Raw genomic sequence first — 23,946 nt, forward strand, 5'->3', positions numbered from 1 at the left:
TTTTTGTTTCTAAACTTGTGTATGTGTCTAATATATTTCTTTAAACATTTGTGCTATTGCTTTAGGAGTTTTAAGGTCTGCAAATGTCAGGAGCTGGAGTCAATGGTAGATTAATCAAAGAAAAACACAGTGTCAATGAAGTTAACCAAAACTGTGCAGGCCTAGTGATCCCAGCAACTCTTCACAATGAGGCAGCTGCAAGGACAGAAGGTTCCTGCCTTCCCAGTGCTCCCTAAGGCTTCTTCCCTGGTTCCTTCCCCAGCAGCCTAAAGCTCCTTTGCTTGACTCTTTGCTTCACCGCCATCATTTTTCTGTGTGTTCTAGGAGACTAGTGGGGAGGGGAGCTTGTCACAGCAGCAGGAGGAGATCCCCTGGCTTCTTCAGCAACCTGCCTCATCTTTGCCTCTTTGCCCCCTCCTCTCCAGCTTCTGATTCCGGACTGCTCTCTGCCACAGTGTCTTCCTGCTCACTAAACCCTGTTACCTCTTCAGCTTCTAACACCTCCTCCTCCTGGTCTGCTCCCTCTTCTCCCTCTGACCATTCATTGTCATCCCACCACCAATCCCTTGGCTCTGAGCCTCCCCCCCCCCCGGGCATTCCCTTTGGGATTCCCCAGCTGGTGCCTCTCATCACTTCATCCAGCCTCTCCATGACAAAGGAGTGTGTGTGTGTGTGTGGTGTGTGTGTGTGTGTGTGTGTGTGTGTGTGTGTGATAGTGCATGTCATAGGTTTCCATTTACGTGGAATGTTTCCTACACTTATAGGGAGTCATAGCTTCTCCGCCATCCACTCACATGCTCATTAAATGACTCTAATTGAATAGATGCTTTTGGATTAATCCACATTGGGATTTAACATAAGTTATTAAATGGGCTGAAATGCAATGGTTAGTTTTAATTAGAAATGCAAATAATCTGGGGTCTCAAAGCCTATACCTATTGAGCAGGGTTGAGACAACAGTTGCATGGAGGGTAAAAGCCCACCTCCAAACCCACGTTGGGGGCAAAACCCCTCCAAAGCCATACCATTCAAGGGAATCTTTTTGGGGGTGTCATAAGAGGGGAGAGGAATCCTAAAATGGGGAACGACTTATGGTGAAAGGGGGTCAGCTGTCACTTTTAGTTTGTAATGGATGCATACCTATCATGTTTTGGGTCCATAAATCCATAAATACTTTAGTTAGGTAACAGGTTCTGCCAAACTTATATAAATGTTTGCATAACTGCCTAAAATTATCTGAAATAGAGGACTTCTGCTGAACCTGATTATTACCTAAGAGTGAAGGAACTTCCAGATGAGCAAGGGTGATATCTGTTAGCTGATACGCCTGGCATTATCTGTCTGAACCAGAACTGCATGTCATGTGTCACATTGCTAGCAATTTCATTGGTCAACAAATAGACCTGAAGGGGTTATATCACCAATGTAGTGCATGAGGGGGGAAAGAGAAAGGACCAAGCAAGAGGTCCTTTAACCAGACCATTAACCTGACCAGACCATTAACCTGTTTGGAGATTTGATCGATCTCTCAGCGAGAGCTGTAGAGTTGGTGAGACAGTCTTGTTTTGTAGTAGATATTCATGTATATTGTGTGAGCAATGAAGGCTTTGAACTTTATTGCTGAATGAAGTATTCCCTTGGGCTGGAGGGTCTCTGACTATTTCTGGGAGAAATATGTAAGATCTGCTGGAGGTGATATGATTCCCTGAGCTCTGCAATTGTGTACTAAGCATCTGCAGAAGAGAGGTGAGGTGTGGTGACCCTGTCCACTTGCCTAAGATGGTTTGATGTTTTGAACAAATAATAATAATAATAATATAATAATAATATATTTATACCCCGCCCATCTGGCTGGGTTTCCCTGGTGATATATTGTGTGCATCTTCTTTCCGCACATTAGATTGCAGAAGCTTTTCCAGCCCAGTTTATTAAGTAAACATTTAGGGAATAAGTGCTCTGTTTCATTAGCTGCTGCTTACTAGAGCTTTGGCATTTGGTGGTTTTCTTTCGGTTTTTGGTTTAGCTGTTTAACGAAAGACTAAATAGTTTCTGGGCTGTATTCTCCCCCGATAGAATCTCCCTCTTGCCTTTTCGCTTCGTCTGATATAGTATTATTTCATGAGATCAAATTTTGCTAGACCAAAAATGTTAGGGGTGGGGACAACGTGTTCCTCAATGTTATTGTCCCACTTAGCACATTTTCTAGTTCAGGAAGCATTGGATTTCTGCTTCTACCCTTTCCTCTCCATCCGGTTTTCATTTTGCAAATTTCTGAACTTATGACTATGCCAGAGGACATGAAAGGGGTAAGAAAATGCTTCTGGCTTTTCGACTGGCTTTCCCCCACTCTCTCATGTGTCCAAATGGAAATAAGATCCAGCTCACTCTTTCCATCTTGTTTTCTTCAGAAATTATCTATGCACATCATACATGTTTTGACACTTGTATAATGGTAAGTGTACTCTTCTCCATATTTGAGGGCTGTTTTACAGCCTAGGTTTGTTTCCTTAAGGGTGCCTGTAAAATGTGGGCGGTAAAACGATGTTGCAAGCACACAAAAAAGCCTGTTCTGTATGTACGTGCACTACATGGGTAAATGAGGCAGAAAATGGGGAGTTTACGACAAGCAGAGGCTTGTTGGCTAACAAAGGTTTTGCCATGTCCATGTGATGTATGAAACAATCCAAAAGATGGGAAATCCTGCAGTGAGGGCAGCATATATTGTACCCAAATCACTTCAGCCAATTGTGTGGTGGCTGGATTGCAAGGAAAATGAGCATATTTAGATTGGCATTACTTTAACCCATAAAAAAATAGGCAGTTAACCTGCAGTGGTAAGAATTTCCTCCAGGTGACCAGGAAGAGCAGAGAGTTGGAGGTCTCCCTCCTTATCTTGAGGATGGTGCAAGTGCATGAAAATTTGTAGATTAACTATGCATTCATTACCAGTAACTTTACTTGGATACTTGGACCTATTGCTCCATGATTTCTTAAAGATGAATGTTGTTAAGAGGCCTTATCGCCCCAGCACTTATCTGAATGTTTTTCTTATAATTCTTCAGGCGCCTGATAAAAAATGTGGTTTGATTTTCTGCAGACCTCATTGAATCTGTTCCTTTCTCTTCTGAGCTTTTAATAACAAGCAATAATGCCTCTGTGTTGCTTTCTGTCACATGCTTGGAATTTGATGATTAAGAAGAGCCAAGTCAACATGTCTCAATGACCTCTTGCGAAATCTTGGCCTGTCCTCCGATTATCGTTCATTGCCACTTCAAGAAAATATCCACAGTGTTTCCGCTTCCCCAATGAGCTCCAAATTCTGACAAAGTGAAAAGGGCCTTGCAGTGTGGGCATACTGTCAACCGAGGGACTGCTGAAGGGGTTTCTCCTTCTGATCTCTTTAAGGTAAAGGGACCCCTGACCATTAGGTCCAGTCGCGGACGACTCCGGGGTTGCAGCGCTCACCTCGCTTTATTGGCCAAGGGAGCCAGCATACAGCTGGTCATGTGGCCAGCATGACTAAGCCGCTTCTGGCGAACCAGAGCAGCGCACGGAAATGCCGTTTACCTTCCCGCCAGAGTGGTACCTATTTATCTACTTGCACTTTGAGGTGCTTTCGAACTGCTAGGTTGGCAGGAGCAGGGACCAAGCAATGGGAGCTCACCCCCTCACGGGGATTCGAACCGCTGACCTTCTGATCGGCAAGCCCTAGGCTCTGTGGTTTAGACCACAGCGCCACCCGCATCCCTAATGATTACTTTAGGTTACTACAAATTGTTTTAGCTGTGGAAGCATTTTCAGGGAAGCAAAATGTAAGACCATTCATGAGGGATAAGGCTAGTCACATTGGCTATGTCCTCCCTCCACTGTCAGAGGTCCTGTGTCTCTGAATACCCGTTGCTGTGGTCCACAAGTAGGAGGAGGGCTGTTGAGCTTCCCGTTGGCCTCTGCTGGCCTCTGTTAGAACAGGATGCTGGACTAAATGGGCCTCTGCTCTTAGAGACCTAGTCAAAGCACTTCTTTCTTTCTTTGCATGTTTCATGTATGCTGCTTGTCTGTGCTCAAAGCAATTCACAGTTTAAAGTAACATAACTTTATATGGTCTAATGGACAGAATACGGAATGAAATCTGGATGGGGAGAAAAGCTGCCTCAGGTACCAATTCTTGCCATGCAATGGCACATGGCTCCAGCCAAAGTTCAAAGGCTGTTCAATACCCCCAATAAAAACACGTGTGTTGAATAGCTGTGGTTGATAACATATCTGTCATTATGGTCTATGTTAAAGAAATCGGCTTGGGGGAAAAGGTTCTTCCTTTTGCCAACACAGGTAAACAGCTCTTCCTTCTTGCTGAAGACATAGTACTTGCCCTGTTTAACTTGCTCCAGTATCCAGTAGGAATGGACAAATCTACTAGTTTGCTTTCTTTTGCTTTCTCACCTTTCCAGTCTCAAATACAGCTTTTGCACATTTCCACATCAGTTTATTTTTTAAAAGTTCTCTGGCAGATTCACCAGCATTTTAGAACAGTTTTCCTCCTGTAAACATTTGCAACTTTGTTCTAATCTTCGTATTTTTGCAAAACATGACGTATTTTTGTGTGCATGTCTGGAGAACTGCCTAGGAGAAGGGCAAATTTAAAGAAGAAGAAGAAGAAGAAGAAGAAGAAGAAGAAGAAGAAGAAGAAGAAGAGGAGGAGGAGGAGGAGGAGGAGGAGGAGGAGGAGGAGGAGGAGTTTGGATTTGATATCCCGCCTTTCACTCCCTTTAAGGAGTCTCAAAGCGACTAACATTCTCCTTTCCCTTCCTCCCCCACAACAAACACTCTGTGAGGTGAGTGGGGCTGAGAGACTTCAAAGAAGTGTGACTGGCCCAAGGTCACCCAGCAGCTGCATGTGGAAGAGCGGAGACGCATGTGGAAGACGCATGTGGAAGAGCGGAGACGCATGTGGAAGACGCATGTAGAGATGCATGTGGAAAGTGGAGAGGCGAACCCAGTTCCCCAGATAACGAGACTACTGCTCTTAACCACTACACCATACTGGCTCTAAAGAGATTCAGTTTGCCTATTGTTTTGGAATGTGCACATTAGGTAGGTTTGCCTTTAAATAAAACCCGATTTGAATTTATCCACCATCCCTAGTAGCCACTCAAGTGTGTCAAAGCAGTGTCTGTAAGAAATACAGGTTCTCCAGACTATTAAGGGAATGTGGTCTAAACGTTGCCTAAAATCCCATATCTGCTGGTGGGAACTCTGTGGGAATGGCCTTGTTTGTTTTCACTTTGGGCTATTCTGTGGCAACTTGGATTCAACAGGAATAGGTTGCATGTAGAAACGTGTCTTGCATATTCAGAACGTTTTCCCATAGAACGGATTATTTTTATTTTTATTTTAAAAAATGCTGGCTCTATTAGCACTTGATATGGGAGGGCTAGAAGCCTACCCCGCCTGCTCTTGACTGGGGGTGGGCAAATAGGTCAGTTTCTCATTTTTCTAGTCTTCAGTTTTCCACATTTCTGCATCAGATTGCAAATTGCTTTTTAAAAAAGTCTTCATGAAATTTCATTATTTCAGTGTGAGTTTCTCCTAATATTTGTATGCCTAATGCATACAATTTTTGCAAAGCTATGCTCCCCAATTTTGTGCAGTGTTGCATGTATGTTTCCACTAATATGTACATGGCTATGCACACTGTACCTCAGTATGCACATTTTTATGCATTGTTTGCCTGAAGAGCTGCATTGCAAAATTCAGAGCTGTGTGAATTTTATTTTAAATGATATTTATTAAAATTTCAAAAGGAAAAGATTACCTTAAAAAGAAAATTAACAGTAAAAAGAAAAAATACAAAATATAAAATACAAAAAATAAAAACCAATTAAAAACAATTCCATCTTTTCATCACTTCTTTTACATTTACTTGTTTCCCAGACCACCTCATACCTCCCTTCCAATTCAATTTATTAATCCAGCGATTCCTTTCCCTCCTTTTTAATCCTAATCTTTAATCCTGATATATTATAACATTAAGTTTTTAGATATTAAAAACCAATTTTCCATATTCTTTTATACCATTACAGCTAGAAACCACTTAACTTCAATCCAACATCATTCTAACATTCATTAATTTTACAATATTTCTGTAAATAGTCTTTAAATTTCTTCCAATCTTCTTCCACCGACTCTTCTCCCTGGTCTCGGATTCTGCCAGTCATTTCCGCCAATTCCATATAGTCCATCATTTTCATCTACCATTCCTCCAGTGTGGGTAGATCTTGTGTCTTCCAATGCTTTGCAATAAGTATTCTTGCTGCTGTTGTAGCATAGATAAAGAAAGTTCTGTCCTTCTTTAACACCAATTGATCGACTATGCCCAGGAGGAAGGCCTCTGGTTTCTTCAAGAAGGTATATTTAAATACCTTTTTTAATTCATTATAAATCATCTCCCAGAAAACCTTAATCCTTGGGCACGTCCACCAAAGGTGAAAGAATGTACCTTCAGTTTCTTTACATTTCCAGCATTTATTATCGGGCAAATGGTAGATTTTTGCAAGCTTGACTGGGGTTATGTACCACCTGTATATCATTTTCATAATATTCTCTCTTAGGGCATTACATGCCGTAAACGTCATACCTGTGGTCCATAACTGTTCCCAGTCAGCAAACATAATATTATGTCCAACATCCTGTGCCCATTTAATCATAGCAGATTTCACCGTTTCATCCTGGGTATTCCATTTCAGCAGCAAGTTATACATTCTTGACAAATTCTTAGTTTTGGGTTCTAACAGTTCTGTTTCTAATTTTGATTTTTCCACCTGGAAGCCAATTTTCTTGTCCAAATTATATGCCTCAGAGCTGTGTGAATTTTAAATGGCTTCTTTTCGGTTTGCATCTTGTTTTGAAAAGTGCAAATTAGGTAGATGCCTTTAAATTTTTATTGATTTATATTGATTTATTAAATTTGTACACTTCCCTTCACCCATAAATCTCAGGGCGGTTCACAGCATAAAAATACAAGATAAAAGCACAAGATGAAGTGATCAAATTTCTGTACTGATGACAATTATTTTATTACTTTATCAAAGCACAGGTAGCTAGCACGTTTGGGGGACTAAGGGCTGCAACATCATAAGTTGTTGGCATTTGTCTGTCTTGAGGTGAATGGAGTGATAGCAGCACCAAAGTGACCTCCTTGGGGTGCAAGGCTGGGCATGGAGGTCCTGGGCTGCCCACACGATACCCCACCCTCCTCAGCCTCACTGATGTGGTCCAAAGGAAAGCAGAGCAAGATGTTTGGCACCAGCTTGGCTGAAGGACTTGCCAGAAGGAAGCGTGCAAGGCGCCACTCAACCATCTTAGGCACTCCACTTTGGATTTGTGTAGGGTTTACTCCTCAGTCCTTTCTTCTCCTGAAGATGTCCCTGAGCTGCCTTCTCAGGCAGACAAGCCCCATCTGCCCCTCAATTTCTTCTACAGCACATTCAGAAACCACCTTCTTGACTTGGACCCACTATTGGTCTCCTCCGCTCAATCCACCAGAGCCTTTATTTGCATGTAGGGGGAAGTCACCCCGGGTTTTAGACCCATCAGCTACCCTCACCTGGTTTAGCTGGCCAGTAGAAGCCACTTCCCAGGGTGTGGCCTGCTGACAGCTTCTCAGAACCACAAGTGAGAGCTGAATCCGGAGTGGGGAACGTGTCCCCTGCCAGAGGTACTACTCTTTCCCTAGCACCCCATACACCCCACGATATGTTGGTGTGGCCAGGGAATAGAAACAGGCATGGCAAGAACTGCTGTTCTCAAAGCTGCCTTCCAGAAGATCTTATCAGCTATTCAACAGTATTTTAAGCCATTTTATTGCTCATTGTTTTGTTTTGTAAGAGACAGTTTGGGGGCCCTGCAAAACACCTTTGGTATCACTATGAGGGATCTCCAGAAATATTAATCTTTTTCAGAATAAAACTATTTTTAAATGACAAGCTTGGGGGAGCCTTGATGGCCTTTGCCTATTTTTTTAGGGGGTCAGATACATCCCACAGGTTGGTCGTCCCTATACCACTGAATTAAGTTCATTCCATTTTAAGCAAAGTTTAAGTTTTATCCTGCCTTTCAGCAGAGATGCCTTTAAAGTAGCTAATAAATCCAGGCAGTTGAAGTAACAAATGTTAAAATAGCATAAAAACAAAGCAGAAGTAAATTGTAAAAGCATACCAATTGTGTAAAATCACGAGACACAAGGTTTTTAAAGGTGATAAGGTTAGGTCAGCTTTCTTGGGGTGAGCACTCTAGAGGTGTGACTGCAAGTAGACCCCTTTCTTGGTTGCCAGCTGTTTCTGGAAACTAGTGCTGACCTTTATATGCTCCCTTTATCCTGTTTGAAATGAATTCATTGTCCTGTTTGTATCATATCTCGAAGGGAAGGTGGTAACAGGTCTTCTCACAGTTTTCTGACAGTTCATTGCTTCTCTGATGTTTGCAGAAAGAGTCAACTTCCTTTAAATAGAAGAAAAAATAGAGGTGGGTGATTAGAACAATATAAAAACAGAGAACACAGCAGAGATACCACGGGGCTAGGTAATAGTTCCTCTCCCCTGAACTACAGAAGTGGACAGGGGTGCCAACTTGAATAAAATATTTGGGGGGGAGCAACATAATCCATCACAAGACATGACGCATGCATGCCATTTGGATGGCAGTGCCCATCAACTTGGGGCTGCCCTCTCAAATATTTTATTGGCGGGTGAAGGGACCTCAGCCCCTAGGAGTTGGTTCCTATGGAAGTGGATTTTTTTTAGTAGTTGCCATTTCCTGGTCGATAGCCCTCAAACCCCATAGCCCTACAGTCTGTGGAGTCTTCATTATGCACCCATCTGGACCTTGTGAAGCATCAACATTTAATGACCTGCCAGTTGTTTGTGATATAATCACAATATGAGAGACAGCTTACAAGCCCTGGCAGGTCATAAAGCACATGACTGGTGGGCTGCCTTCAGATTGGTGAGTCACACAATTTGTGTGTCCATACTGGGTAATCACTAGGGATGGGAAAATGTGTCAATTTTGATGTTTCCCAGTTTCTCATTTTTCCCCAAGTTTAAATTCCGTTCTCCAGATTTAGGCAAGTTTGTAGGGGAAAAGGTGTCAGTCTGTTAATTGCAGCATAGCATAGCGTTAATGTTAAAAAAGCAGTCGTATTAACTTTGCAACACTGACTTTCAGACATTGTGTATGCAACCGTGATAGAAATATAATGGTGTTTATTTGGTATCCTGGGTTTATCTGTTCTTTGTCCAACGTAGGAAACAGGGTGCTGAACTGCCTTTTCTCTGACCAAGCAGAGCTCTTCTGTTCTCATGACCTGAGTAATTGTTGAGCATGTTTGTTATGGCTTTAGACATGACGGCCTGACAAGTCCCTGAGCTGGCTGCACCACTGCAAATCCACGTTCTTTGGGTTCCTAAGAGGTCTCTTGAGCTAGGGTGTTGTTGTCTTTCAACCTACCCCAGCTGTTTCCAGTTTGGCACCCTTATTTGCGGAAGCAAAATTGGTGTGTTTAAAATTGGAAACAGAGAATTTCAGAAGGGCAACTGTGCAGATTTAGGCAGCTGTGATAGCATGTATGAAATAAGGTTGAGTGGGGTGATGGTGTATCATACACAAAACCCTAACTAGAGAGAAAAGCTTTATGTCCCTTTTCCTTTTTTAAAAAAAGAGGAAACTCCCTCTAGAGCCAAGGGATCTTGTGACTTTGCTTTCCTTAAAAGTCTCTCTTGCTGTCACAGCCTGAGCCAGCTTTGCTTTGCTGGCATGCTTACTTCTCCCCACTGCGATGCCATTGCAAAAGTGTGGCTGTAACCACTGCTTCCTGAGAGGGTGTGTCTGTTTGGGAACAGGGATGTAATTACAGGGAGCTCTTGCTTGTCACACCGCAAGCAGGCTACAAGACCTTATGGTCTGGAGCAGTCAGTTCATTATGCTTTCATCTCATTTCTCTCTCTCTCCCCCCCCCCCATATAATTTCAAAAAGTGAAGTTGAATAATGACACCCCCTTTTCCCAAACAGTCTCATCTTCAGTTGCATTTTAACTGAATGCTTAAAAAAGGGCAGAAGAGAGCAGATTGTGTGCCAGCCAGGCTGAGAGAGGATCGTACAGTGTCTCTGTCAAGACATTTCTCTGAGTTGCTGTGCCTTCCTTCCTTCCATTTCCTCTTATGATGCATCCTTTGCTCCCATCAGATCTTATCACTCTAGGCAGCAATCTCTTCCTTTGGCAGCTGTTCAGCAGGTAGGTGAGTGGCTAGCAAGTGTGCTGCTTCAGCCTGCTCATCTGGTCTGAGCAGGTGTGTCTTCTCTTTCCTTGTCTCTCAGTGCTGTTGTGGACCAGAGTCTCCAGGCAAAACTGAATCAGCCTCCTTGAAGGAAGCAGCAGCTCCACAGTTCTCCTCCAGTGTGAAGTTAGTGGAGAAAAGGAAGAGGACTGGAGACAATCTTGCTGGTGGGTTCTTAAGAGGACACTGTAAGGAGGGGAAGGGAGAGTGTTTACTTGAGACAGTGGTAATGTTCTCTCTGTAAACAGAGAGTTGGCTTGGGACCCAGTTGCCTAAAGGATCACCTCCTCCCACGCACACCTGTGTGGCCTCTCTGGATGCTCTCACCAAAGGACATGTGCTGGTGGCAATTAGAAAAGAGGGTCTTTGCAGTGGTAGGACATGGCTGTGCAATTAACTTCCAAGACTAGCACTTATGGTGAAGACCTTTTCTAGTCTTCTAATCTTTTCTATCTTGAAACATTTTATAGTAATATTTGAAGATCTTTTGGGTGTTCTTGGAATTCTTAAGGTGTATGATATTTTGGTGTTCCTGGTTTTATTTGCTGCATATGGTTTTCTGCTCTCTCTTTTTCAGTGGTTTCAGATCCTGCATTAGCATTGGAAGCTGCCTGGAGAACCTTTGGGTGACATATAAGCATTGGTTCTATCCAATGAAGTTCCCCTGTTTGTGCAAGGCATTTACACCATGGAATGTCTCTTCCCTCAATTATCTGGAACAGATTTGAGGATGTATAGGGAGAGCATGGGGAAGGGAAGGGACATTCTGTTGTACAAGTGACTGTCCTTCCGCCAACAAGGTGACTTGGGTTAGATACAACATACTGTAATGAATGGAAATGGAAAAGAGAGAGAAACATCAAAAAGGTTCTCTGGTTAAGTGAACATCTGGGAAGGAACAGCTGGACCAGAAGAACCTATGCTCACTGCTCATGGACCCGGCATACTGTTTTGACACTTAAAATAGACTTTTCTACAACTTTGTAATAACTTTGACAATGAAAAATTGCTAATTTTACCATTGTGAGCACTCCTGACCTATTATTGCCTTTGCTGAAATTGTGGATGCTCCTTCTTGTTTTTAAAGTACCAAATTCCTTCCATCCCCATATTTAGGAAAAAAAATTAATGAAGCTTTAGTGGAACTGTTTAAAGGGTAAGTGGCTGCAAATTTTGTTTTGAATGTGCCCAGTCTAGCTTGGCTGTGGGTTTGTAGGAAATGGTTCTTGAATGATTTCCATGGTTGCTCAACCATTTGCTTACATGTAACACATGCTTTTGCTTGGCAAGGTGGAATATTATATCTGGCCTGTGGGCAAGATCCTTATCTCTCCTGTTGCCCATGGGCAAAGATTGGCAGCCCCACCTGTCAATCTGATGCTGACTGAATTTTACAAGGGCAATTCGAAATTAAACTATGCATGGTGTGTGGCACTTTGAAGGCCCAACAATCTATTGATCATTGGGGCTTCAAAGCACTGTGCAGGGCTCTCTGCAAGCCCTGACCATCTCCTGATTTGTCTGTACTCCCAAAGAGCTACACAGGGTACTCTACACCGTGGTGCAGATCAGCTGATTGATAGTACTTGCAACCCCCTTTTTAATAAGTAATGTCTTTGCATCTTATGTTTGGCAGGGGGGTGGGGCTTTCCCAAAACTCTCACCAACTCAATGGCAGACTAATTAGGCCCACATGGAAGAAGTTCTGCACTGCTGTTTTATGACAAATGAACAAAGTGCCTAAAAGGAATAAATGCTGTACCAACCATCTGCCATATTAGGCATCTCAGGTGGATAGAGGTCTCTTTTTAAATATGCCTGCCTTGTATCTTATCCTTTTGTTTTCCTTGATATTTCTGGAATATGTCCATTTTGAAAAGGAAGACAAATGTTTTCCAGCAGCATTATAGAGCTACAAAATGTGGTGGTACTCAATTCGTCTAGTTGTTTTTAAAAACTGATTTTCAAAATTTTCAAAATTTTAATTTACGAAGTGCTTTACAACAAGGTGAAACAATAAGCAGGATCTTCTCCCCCCCCCCACCAAAAAAGAGACTAAAAAGGCAAGAATCATGGAATAGGAAGGAACTCCAAGGGTCATCTAGTCCAACCCCCTGCAATGCAGGCATCTCAGCTACAGCATCCTCAACTAATGGCCACCCAACCTCTGCTTAAAACCTCCAAGGAAGGAGAGTCTACCACCCCCTGAGGGAGATGGTTCCACTGTCAAACAGCTCCTACTGTCAGAAATATTTTCTGTATATTTAGTTGGAATCTCTTTTCTTGTAACTTGAAGCTATTGGTTCGAGTCCTATCTTCTAGAGTAGGAGAAAACCAGCTTGTTCTGTCTTCCATGTGACAGCCCTTGGCTATTGTATCCCCTCTCAGTCTAATCTTGTCCAGGCTGAACATATCCAGCTCCTTCAAATGCTTCTTATAAGACTTGATTTCCAGATCCCATCATCTTGGTTGCCCTTCTCTGCACATGTTCCTGCAGAAAGTCCCAAGTTCAACCCCCAGGTGGGGCTGGAAGAGAACCTTGTCTGAAAACCTGGAAAACCACTGCTGGTCAGTATAGACCAGGCATCCCCAACCTTCAGCCCTCCAGAAGTTTTGGACTACAATTCCCATCACCCCTGACCTGTTAGCTAGGGATCATGGGACTTGTAGGCCAAAACATCTGGAGGGCCACAAGTTGGGGATGCCTGGTATAGACAATGGCATGCTAGATGGACCCAGTGAACTGACTCAGGGGTCATCCAGACTTCCTTTTGTACTACGCTTTCCAGGTACAGGTCTGTGATACAGTGGTAAAACACAGGTTTTCCTGGGGAGAGCACTGGGAGGGGGTAAAAAGCCCCACTCCACTCAGACATGGAGCTTTAAAGTCTGGACCTGTGCCTAGAATTGCAACACAAAAGTAAGTCTAGGTGAGTCCTCTGATGAGACATACTGGAAGCCAAAGCAGTTGCTGGAGAGAAAAGGTATGTTAATTGAAGCTTTGGAACTTTCTTGAAGGGCAGTCCCACAAAGAGTGCATTGCAGTCATCTAATTCATGTGTTATCAAGGTGTGATAACCTCAGTTTACCTCAGTTGTTTGGAGCATGAGTGATTCTGGCACATGTTCAGGGACTTCACTGCTCCATCCAGATCCAATGAAAAGGGAAATGGCATTGGAAATAATCAGCATACTGTTGGCTGGATATTTCAAACTATGTGACCTAGAGGAATCTCATGGGTGGGGAATATCAGGCTTGGGAACTGAAAGATAGGGCTGCAGTTTGGCTCTGAGCAATCCCGCAGCCACAACCACAACCCTTGCTGGTCCAGCTTTACAACTTGTGCTTTTGTATGGCTGTGATGTGTCCTTGAATTCTGATAAGTCTTGCTGTTCTGGATAGAGAGGAGTATGTGTTTAGGCTAGAAAGTAGCCTAAAATTCACATTTGTTTCTCTGTCCACATTTGCTTCTGCTCTTCACTGGCATCTAGACTTAGGAAGGTGGCCCTCAAGCTGGCCTAGAGGCTTCATAGTAGACAAAATGGTACCCTGAGGAGGACCAAAGACAACTCCAATAGGGTGTCAAAATAGCTTCCCAGTGCTGCCTTCTGAAACTTACTGTCCCATGAAGAACTAGAGTTGCTATAATACCGTGCCCTTCAGCCATATCTCCAAGTGATTTCAAGGGACCCTAGAGTTATCAGACCGCCTAAATCTCTTGGGAGGTGCAGGAGAGATCACAGTTCTCTGGATTGAAGTAGCAGTTGTACGCTAACACTAAGGAAGACTGACTGGGTGGGGGAAAGCCTTGACTCGGTTGGTAATGGACCACCAGGGAACTGGAGGGATGGCAGCCGTGTTAATTTTGTGTAAAGTTCTTAAGCTTCAGACTATTACCAAGCCAACTTTTCAGTACAGCAACCTTGCTTTCCCATGTGTCTTGTGCTCTCAGTCTTCCCCCCTCTCTCAAGTAGTAACCTGAGCAGGCTTTAGTATACTGAGTGTGGAAATAAATATTGTACCTTCCCTATTTGTTTACCTCCCATGTATATTGGAGAGGATTAGTGAAGTATTAAGGTTAATATCTGTGAAGAGTTTTGTAGACCAAAAGTGCCACATAATTGTTGAGTGTGATTAGTGAAATTTCTTCATTCAAACCTGTTCTCCTGGATTGTCCAATCCAATATATACTTGATACCTTGCCTTTTGGTTAAAGGCCACTGTACTGGAAGAAGAGAACTGGATGCAGTGTGAGTTTGTCTTATTCCACCACCACCCCTGCTGTGGTCGGTGCTTGTTGTGAAAAGTAGGGGAAAGGGTTTACTGTCCTGACTTCTGGCAGTAAGTCTTGATCTCTGGAGACTATTAAGCCACTCAGGCATTTAAGTCTCTGCAACTTGCCTTTTTTTGTCCCTACTGAGGCTGATGAAAGATCAACGGACTCTTGGAGAACTGGGCAGTCTTGTGGTGCCCTAGGTTGCTATAGGGTTGCTACAGCAACCTAATTTCTCTGTGAATAAGGGCTCGGCAAGCTTTTCTGCAACTCTACAACTCCTTTTGGCAGGGCTATTGAGAGAGAGAAGTTCATCCATTCTTCATCCAGGTTTGTTGGCATCTTCAGGCAAAGATGGTGCAGGCCCTCAACTAATGGATAAGCTTTGTAGTGGTCTACAAAGGGGCTATGTGGACTGGGAGATAGGTGTCAAAACTCATCTAGAAAGCTAAATTTCTAATGAAAGGAAACTTCACATGTGAGGACTCCTAAGAGAAAATGTTAACTTGTGTGCACGTGAACGTACATATAACTTTATGTGCTCCTCTTGATACTTGGGAATAGGTGTATTTTTTATGTCAAAATATTGTTTGGATTTGGGCCTGAAGGTAATCATGTATGCATTAATGTTTTTAAAATTACTCTAAGAGGTCAACAAGTGTCGATAGATGCATTCAAATTCTAAGTTTTAATTTGTTTCTAATGTTTCTAATCCGATTGAGCTAAATGACTTCATCTAATTAATTTCTAAAGCTAATGAGTGTATGAACAAGTGGCAGTCTTTTCTATCTTTGTGAATCTGTGATGCTGCAATTCTAAACATGCCTGCTACAAAGTTAGTACCATTTTGAAATCTATGATTGAGCAATGCAAAGTTTTCCCCTTGTTTCTAGTTTTATTCTCTCTCCAGCCTTTCTTCCTTATAACTACATAGTAAATTTAAAACATGTAATTTGAACGATGCAGCTAGATTACCATCTTAAAAAGCGTTTTCACTCACAGGAAAGCGTAAAACTAGGAAGGGCAGAGTCAATCCCTTGTATTCAATATTTCTTTTGCATATGGGAGGGTCACCGCAGGAAAACAATGACCTGGAAATATTTTAGGCATATTGCAGTGGGATTTTTTTAAATAAAGGAACTATGCAAAGTAAAGTAGAATCTGACTGGAGAGAAATGACTTTGTATGTATGGCCCTTATCCTCTTGTGGACTCTTACGGGTTTTCAGCATTGTGCTTTCCAGTTGTTGTGGACTACCAGTCCCATAATCTTTGAACATGCTGGTTGTGGCCAATGGGACTTAGAGTCCAGCAACTTCTGGTGGGCCGCCACAATGGCTACATCTGCTCAAAGGGTTCTTCCAGCGTCAACACTTCTTATTCTTGCAGGTGTCCCCCCCCCCCCCGGTGTGTTTCTATCCAATGATGGTTTTCGTTACAGATAAGTGCCCAAGTTAAGACATCTGATGTGCTGATATTGTCACACGCACCCAACTTTTTGTGCCACAACCTATTCTTTCCAAATAGTTTCCATTTCCTTGGAATCAAAGAGGTTAAGTAGGAGAGAGGTCAGCATAAAGAGAGTGCCCTTTCCTGCCTTGCATAAGCAGAAGTGCTTTCTCTAAGACAAAACCTCAACCCCTCCTGAAGCCATGGGGAAGGTAGCTGCACCTTTATCTGCCTGCGAAAGGGCAGCATAATCTGCACACAACACTCCTTGCAGGTGGGTGGAGGATCCAAAGACAGGGAGCCACCACAAAGGAAGCCTGTCCATGTTAGGGTAGCCAAATCTGTAAATTTTGGTTTCTCACTTTTCCAATCTTAAATCCAATTCTCCATAATTCTGCGACATTTGGTGATACATCTTTTAAAATCCTTGTGAATACCTCCGGTTACAAATGGGATCTGTTCCAGAGGTCTGGCCTCATCCCAAGGAATTCGCAACTAGAGGACCGCTTCTGCACATGCGTGTGGAGCGTAAAGCACTTCTGCACATGCGCACCTGCGAAACCTGGAAAAATACTTCTGGGTTTGTCGCGTTCGCATCCCAAAGTTTATGTATCCAGAGGGATCTTAACTCATGGGCAAGTCGGTACGAAAGGAAGTGCTCCTTCAGATATTTAGGTCCCAAGATGTTGCAGGTTTTATATATCCACATCAGCACCTTGACTTGGGCTTTGAAATAATTTGGCAGCAGGTGCAGTTTGTTCAATGCCAATAGAATGTCTGAGTTTGAACAGTTGTGCCCACTAGGATGCATTTTGCACAAACTGGATAGCCTTCAAGGCACACAAACTATGTTGCACTGCATAGCAACTCACGTGCCATTTGCCAGCCCAGGTGACTTCAAGAAGCTGGTTTTCTCCCTCAACTCCTAGAAACGTTCACCGTTCCGCCCCCCCCATTGCTACCGTGCTTTTTAAAAACATTCTTTTCTGTCCAAAACTTTTAAAAATGGAGGAATCTCATTTTCTCCAGAATGGAAGCCTGTGCTGTCATGTTCAAACTTTCTGTGGGGGGCAAAAGCATGTGACTAGCTAAATTAACACAGCAGCCAGATGGATATATACACAGAGAGACAATAGCTTATTTCCTTTTTGGCTCTTTCACTCTGGAGGAATTTGATCACATTTCTGTGACAAAAGAAGGAGTTGAGATAGCACTGTGGTTGCCTGCAGGATGCTCTGTTTAGCTAGCAAAACAATGGCCTTACACAAATGTTTACAAAGCTCCAGAAACTGTCTGAAAGGAACATGAAAGTGGAACATCTTACTATACTGTGTGAGAGGGAAGCAGCCTTGGGTGTGACGCTTCTTACAGGGACAACTGGTCTGCTTTAGGAGTTTCCCTTCTCTCACCCTGGCCCTTGCCTTACTTGGATCACCAATTCAGCCCCCTCCTTGCAAAAAGCAACACTGTCAGTAAAGCTTTTTTCGCTGGTATAAATAGCCATTAAATGGCAATGCACATTCAGAGCATCTTCTGGCAATAAATGGAGAAGTCAAATCAGCCATCTACCCCATGAGTTAATGGATTTTATTTTTGTCTTTAGTAAGGATATGCATTTGTTCTATTGACAAAGTTTCTCTCAAACTCCTTTACAAGGAGGGGTCTCCTCTCTCTAGAGGTAAGGAGTTTCTTATGCTGGTGTTTAGAAGTTGTTTAAACATATTCAGTATTTGTGGCAACTTCTAGGATATTTCATATATTGGAAAAATTGTTTCTCTGCATTATTTGGAAGGCATCTGGCTATTTAAGCAGCTTCGGTAGGCTTGTTCTATGTGTTTATCCTTGGTTCCTTTATGATTTTAGACAATTGGAGAAATACAGTTAAAGACTCCCCCACCTTCTGTGCCGAGGGAATTCTTCTTTGAGTTTGGATTATTCCCTGAATACTCAAGAAATGCTTGGCAATTTTATTTGCGTACTTGTATTTAATATCCTGGGATATTTGGGTTCAGTTTTGGGCAGCTTATGTGTACTGGCATTTTGTTACTGACCATTTGGCAACTGAGAGATCATATTTGTTTGCTAAAGCAAGATATGCCCAGAAGTCTGGAGCTCTTTGATTTTGAATCCAAAACTTGAATGGAAGGATTGGAAACTCTTTTGTTGTTGCTCAGAATTTGGAACCTTTCTAAATACTCCATTTAGTGCTGCTGTAATTTTCACATATAAAATGGCAACACCTTAACTTGTTTATACTTATTATAAGAAAAACAAATAAACTCAAGGTATATACAGATATCATTTTAGCCCTTTGTTGCTGCCTGATGTACTTGGCTTTCTCAGGTGCAAAGGAAGACAGGGTTTGTAGGAACAGAGGAAGCTGCTTCCTAAGGAGCCAGACCTTTGGTCCACACAACCCCATATTTCATACACTGACTGGCAGCAGGTCTCCTACCTAGGGCTGGAAGATATGCTAGGTATTTAATCTGTGACCTTCTGTGTGCAAAGCATGCATACTGCCACTAAGCTATAGATCTACTCAAAGAATAGATAGGTGTTACTTGTCAAAAGGGGTGGGCGCCAGCTGTACAATTCTTTTAGCTGTACAGGAGTCCTCATCTAATCAGACCCTACAAGGCTTCAATTTCCAAGTGTACCTATTAAATAGAGCCAAGGGACAGAGAAGGTGTCCCTGAAATTCTACCAAGGATGTCTGCAGCATATATCACTAATGAGGGGATAGATGACTGCAGCTTCTTGAGTAAAACTAATGCATAAATATTGTGAAACGTGAGGTTTGCACAAGCCTTCTGCAATATGCTCTCTGGCTCAAATGATTGGCAGGGACCCCATAGTGCTGTGGCAGCTAAATGAATATCTGTCCAGATAGAAAATCATGTAGGATTCTCTGGACTTTGTCACAAGAATTCTGTATGGAAATACAGAGACTCTACTAAAAGCTTCCTTACTTACTTTCCTTACTTTTCTGTAAGATCTTCTGAAACCTTCCAAGGTTTGCATACTTGTGAGTTTTACCCCAGTGGTTGTTTATTTTTTGAATTGTTTCTTTAATCTCCTTGTAACAGTTATCTGTGTTGTCAGTAGCTCAATCACTAATGGTCTCTTATTGACCCTCAACTGCAGTTATCAATAACCTTGTTACTATCTGAATACATTGAACTATTGTGAAACATTAATCAACATTGTGTAACTTGAAGGATGAGTCTCGACTGGCTGCCCTGCATTATGTAGCTGAAAAGAAGGTTATCTGCTAGTACCAATATGTTTTTCAAGAGGTTGTGTGCCAGTATATTACCATGCAGGTTCAGGAGAGTGTTGGGTAGACAAATATGGAAAAGGTGTTTCCTTCTCCTGAAGTTAAGATGACTTTTTTTAAAAAATGAACAGCGGATAGAGACTTCTTTCCCTAATCTATCAAATTGCCGCTTAAGCATCTCACAGCATGGACCCCAATAAGTAGTTATTATTAGGTGTGCACTTATAAGGAGGAGAACTGAGATCACACCTGCTGTACCTAACTTTTACACGATGATCCAACGGGGGCCTTGTGCACATATAACTGTGGGTTCACCCACTGTGCAACTGGATAAACACTTCATTCACATGTTTGGGTGACTGCATGGAGGTCAACACTGAGGGGGGGACTCTCCTCTCCTTTCTCCATATCACCACTTCACAAGTGGTCCTTACAGTGACTTGTCTGTTGCCTGTGTTTGGAATTGCTGGGTGCAGCTGGGGTCCCGTCTGCACTACGCTGTCATCAGTGGTTTGATTGCACTGGGCATGGAACTTTGGGGTGCCACAGGGGGTGCTACAACTATGATGTAGAAAGGAAGGTGAGAGGCAGGCACGGCCCCCAAATTTTGGCACCACATAGGGCGCTGCTGAAATTTGAGGCCCCCACAGTCTGCCACTGCTGTTTTGAGTTTAGGAGAGTGGTTAGGCTGCATGCCTGAGACTGCCTTCTAAATCCAGCATCTAGTCTTTAAGGTAACAAAGGGTGTGGCACAGAGAGGGCACCTGGCCTGCCTGTAGTACATGTGAAAAGGGTCTAGAAGTCTTAGTGGACCACAAGCTGAACATGAGTCATCAGTGTGATGCAGCAGCAGCAAAAAAGCTAATGCTATTCTAGGCTGTATTAACAGAAGTATAGTGTCCAGATCAAGGAAAGTAATAGTACCACTTTTTTCTGCCCTGGTCAGACCACACCTGAAATACTGTGCCCAATTCTGGGCACCACAATTTAAGAAGGATGTGTGCAGAGAAGGGCAACCAAGATGATCAAGGGTCTGGAAACCAAGCCTTATAAGGAACAGTTGAAGGAGCCGGGCATGTTTAGCCTGGAAAAGAGGAGACTGAGAGGAGATATGATAGCCAACGTCAAATATCTCAAGGGCTATCACATGGAAGATGGAGCAAGCTTGTTTCCTGCTGCTCTGGAGACCAGGAACAGAACCAGTGGCATCAAGTTACAAGAATGGAAATTCTGACTAAACATCAGGAATAAGTTTCTGACAGTAAGACCTGTTTGACAGTGGAGCTGACTCCCATAAGAGGTGGTGGACTCTTTCCTTGGAGGTTTTTAAGCAGAGGTCAGATGGCCATCTGCCATGGATGTTTTAATTGAGATTCCTGCGCTGCAGGGGCTTGCACTGCATAACCCTCAGGGTCCCTTCCAACTCTATAATTCTATGTTTCTATGATTCTATCATAAACATCTTTGTAGAATTATGTCCCTGCATCTCAAGCTACACAAGTACAGTTTGGAGTGTATATAATCATAATCTCCAGTGCGGCATTTGAATCTTGAAATTAACTTTAAAAATAGATTTTAACTCCTCTGACTCTGCAGCAGACATTTTGGTGCTCCGTTCTTGCTAGGAAGCAACGCTACACCTGTGGAAAAAACTCTCAACTGTAATCTTGAAAATTAGCATGCAGATATCTGCTTCTGTGTGTTCCCGTATGAACTGACCCAGACCCTGAACTCATAATCTGAGGCCCTTCTTAGTGTGCTCTTTCCAGGAGATGTCCGGGGGGGTGGGGGCAACAAGAGAATGGGCCTTTTCTGCAATGGCTCCCTGCTTGTGGGATCCTCTCCCCAGGGAGGCTCACCTAGTGCCTTTGTGACATATCTTTAGGCACCAGGCAAAAACATTCCTCGCCTACCAGGCTTATTCAACAATATATGGTGTTTTAAACCATATTTTTATTGTTGGGTATTGCTTTGTTTGTTATTGTATTATGTATTTCTTTATACTGTGGTCCTTGGATGAATGGCTGTGTATAAATTTGTTGTTGTTTAGTCGTGTCCGACTCTTCGTGACCCCCTGGACCAGAGCACGCCAGGCACTTCTGTCTTCCACTGCCTCCCGCAGTTTGGTCAAACTCATACTGGTAGCTTCGAGAACACTGTCCAACCATCTCGTCCTCTGTCGTCCCCTTCTCCTTGTGCCCTCCATCTTTCCCAACATCAGGGTCTTTTCCAGGGAGTCATCTCTTCTCATGAGGTGGCCAAAGTATTGGAGCCTCAGCTTCAGGATCTGTCCTTCCAGTGAGCACTCAGGGCTGATTTCCTTCAGAATGGATAGGTTTGATCTTCTTGCAGTCCAAGGGACTCTCAAGAGTCTCCTCTAGCACCATGTATAAATTTAATAAATAATTAATACAGACCTGCTGAAGAATGCAGCAATTGATGAAGAATTGTGTGTGCAGGTTATAAGACCATAGTTCAAACTGGAGCTTTAAATGCTTTATTAAGCACGGTGCCTTTTCAGTGTTGTTGGTCCCCCATGTTCAGCCGCAGGTTGAGTGTTGAGTGACCACAGGTGAACCTGGCCCCCTAAGACCAATCTTTTGATTCATTTTTCTGACGCTTCTTGCTCCAGTTTTGGGTACAGAATTTCCTGTGTGGAGAGAGGGCTTAGTACTAAGTAGTCAACAATCGGCACATGAGTATGCATGAGTATTTGCTGTGCTTGAGTACTTACTTTTCTGTGTTGCGAAATGTAATAATACAAGCGAAAGGGTGCATAACTGAATTCTCTGCTACAACCTGCAAGAAAACGATTAAGTGTGTGTGTGTGCAACAATTTTTTTTAATGGTTAGATTGATGTGAGTGTGTTGGGTGATATCTCCAGCTGTTGCTCATACTGTACTTTGTACTTTGATCTCTTTTGAAAGCTCATTTAGGAACTTGCTGTGTTAGAGGCTGCTGCTGCCAAGAGGGGTGCATGTGTTCCTGGACGACAAAGTTGTAAGAGCTCCCAGAGGTGGAAGAAATTGCAGACCAGAAGGATGGGCGGTTTGCTGAACTGTGGTTTGCTGAGTGGAGCAGTCATTGGAGCAATTCTAGCCATCCTTGGAGGTGCCTTGATACCACTTGGAAACTATTTTGTTGAGAAGACAGTAAAAAAGGTAATGAGCTTCTATAAATCCTGTACTTTTTGCTATTGTTTTAATGCCCTCCTTGGTCTCCTTATTACAGTGCCATCCCCCAAACACACCTAAAACAAAAGTGGGTTTATGTGTGAAAAGAGTAAACCCTGTTCCAATACTAAAAATGAGTTCCAGGATTGAGATGCATGCAGAAGTGTCCCAATTCTATGCCCTTGTTATGCATTCTGCTTTAGCTTGTGGACTTTGGGTTTCCAGCTTGAAGTCCTCTCATCTTTCTGATCCAGCGATGGGGTTTTTTTTGGGGGGGGGCGGTGTCCTGTAATGACAGCCAATGTAACTTGTGATATTCAGATAAAGGAACTTTCCCCAAATCAATCTACACCTATGAATGAGGGAGGGAGACTTCAGTACTCTATTCGTGGATAGGGTAGAGGGTAGAGGGTTGGGAGACCATTTTACCAAATCTATCCAGATAGAGGAGAAATTCAACAGTTCCTTGCAAGTGGAGCCCACCATGTAGTGTCATTCTGGGGCATTTTTTGGCATGTGGAAACAGTGAGAAGTGGCCCTTTTTCTTGAGGAGGGTGAAAGAAAATAATATAAAAATGACTTCTGGGAAAATTCAGCTCGGAAAATCAAAACTTTAATATCCCATTCCATGCTCTTTGGTATGAATTTGGAATGCATTTAATGAAATTTGAAGTTTCAGGCTGACAAGACGAAACTTTCCACACAACTTTCTTCTGGGCACTGGAACCTGGGGCATATTCCTAACCCACCCCCCAACTGAATGTTGGCATGCATATGTCAACCCTGACAATCTCTGCTTATGTTCAGAAACTTGAACACCATGATAAATGTTGACTCTCATTGAATTCTGGTTGGCACCAGATCAGTGCAGATCAAACTGAGGAATTTGTTTTATTTTTGGTCCTTGGAGAAATTCATTTGGGATTGTTGGCATTTATTCACATGTGAATTTCAGTGTTCACCAGAGTTTAGATGTTCACTGTACACACTACAGCCTAACATTCATAGAATCATAGAGTTGGAAGAGACCACAAGGGCCATCGAGTCCAACCCCCTGCCAAGCAGGAAACACCATCAGAGCACTCCTGACATATGGTTGTCAAGCCTCTGCTTAAAGACCTCCAAAGAAGGAGACTCCACCACACTCCTTGGCAGCAAATTCCACTGTCGAACAGCTCTTACTGTCAGGAAGTTCTTCCTAATGTTTAGGTGGAATCTTCTTTCTTGTAGTTTGGATCCATTGCTCCGTGTCCGCTTCTCTGGAGCAGCAGAAAACAACCTTTCTCCCTCCTCTATATGACATCCTTTTATATATTTGAACATGGCTATCATATCACCCCTTAACCTCCTCTTCTCCAGGCTAAACGTGCCCAGCTCCCTTAGCTGTTCCTCATAAGGCATCGTTTCCAGGCCTTGGACCATTCAATTGTATGTTAACAAGA

At 43.0% G+C, this 23,946-nt stretch overlaps 1 protein-coding gene across 6 annotated transcripts in view; it reads left to right on the plus strand.

The window, feature by feature from the left end:
* Positions 1-23,946, plus strand: part of CD36 (CD36 molecule (CD36 blood group)) — a 66,660-nt gene that overhangs the window by 9,966 nt on the left and 32,748 nt on the right. Inside the window, exons 1-3 of one of the 6 annotated variants that reach the window (XM_081023734.1) lie at positions 1,464-1,549; positions 10,373-10,499; positions 22,259-22,492. In XM_081023734.1, the coding sequence (XP_080879860.1) occupies positions 22,373-22,492 (120 nt within the window). In that variant the 5' untranslated portion in view covers positions 1,464-1,549; positions 10,373-10,499; positions 22,259-22,372. Of the gene's footprint in view, positions 1-1,447; positions 1,550-10,357; positions 10,500-14,781; positions 14,936-17,565; positions 17,732-22,258; positions 22,493-23,946 lie in introns of those variants that run through there. The other 5 variants (XM_081023737.1, XM_081023735.1, XM_081023738.1 and 2 more) reach the window with 5 other exon arrangements.

Source organism: Podarcis pityusensis (genome assembly GCF_964106645.2).
Source record: "Podarcis pityusensis genome assembly, chromosome: 10".
NCBI lineage: Eukaryota > Metazoa > Chordata > Lepidosauria > Squamata > Lacertidae > Podarcis > Podarcis pityusensis.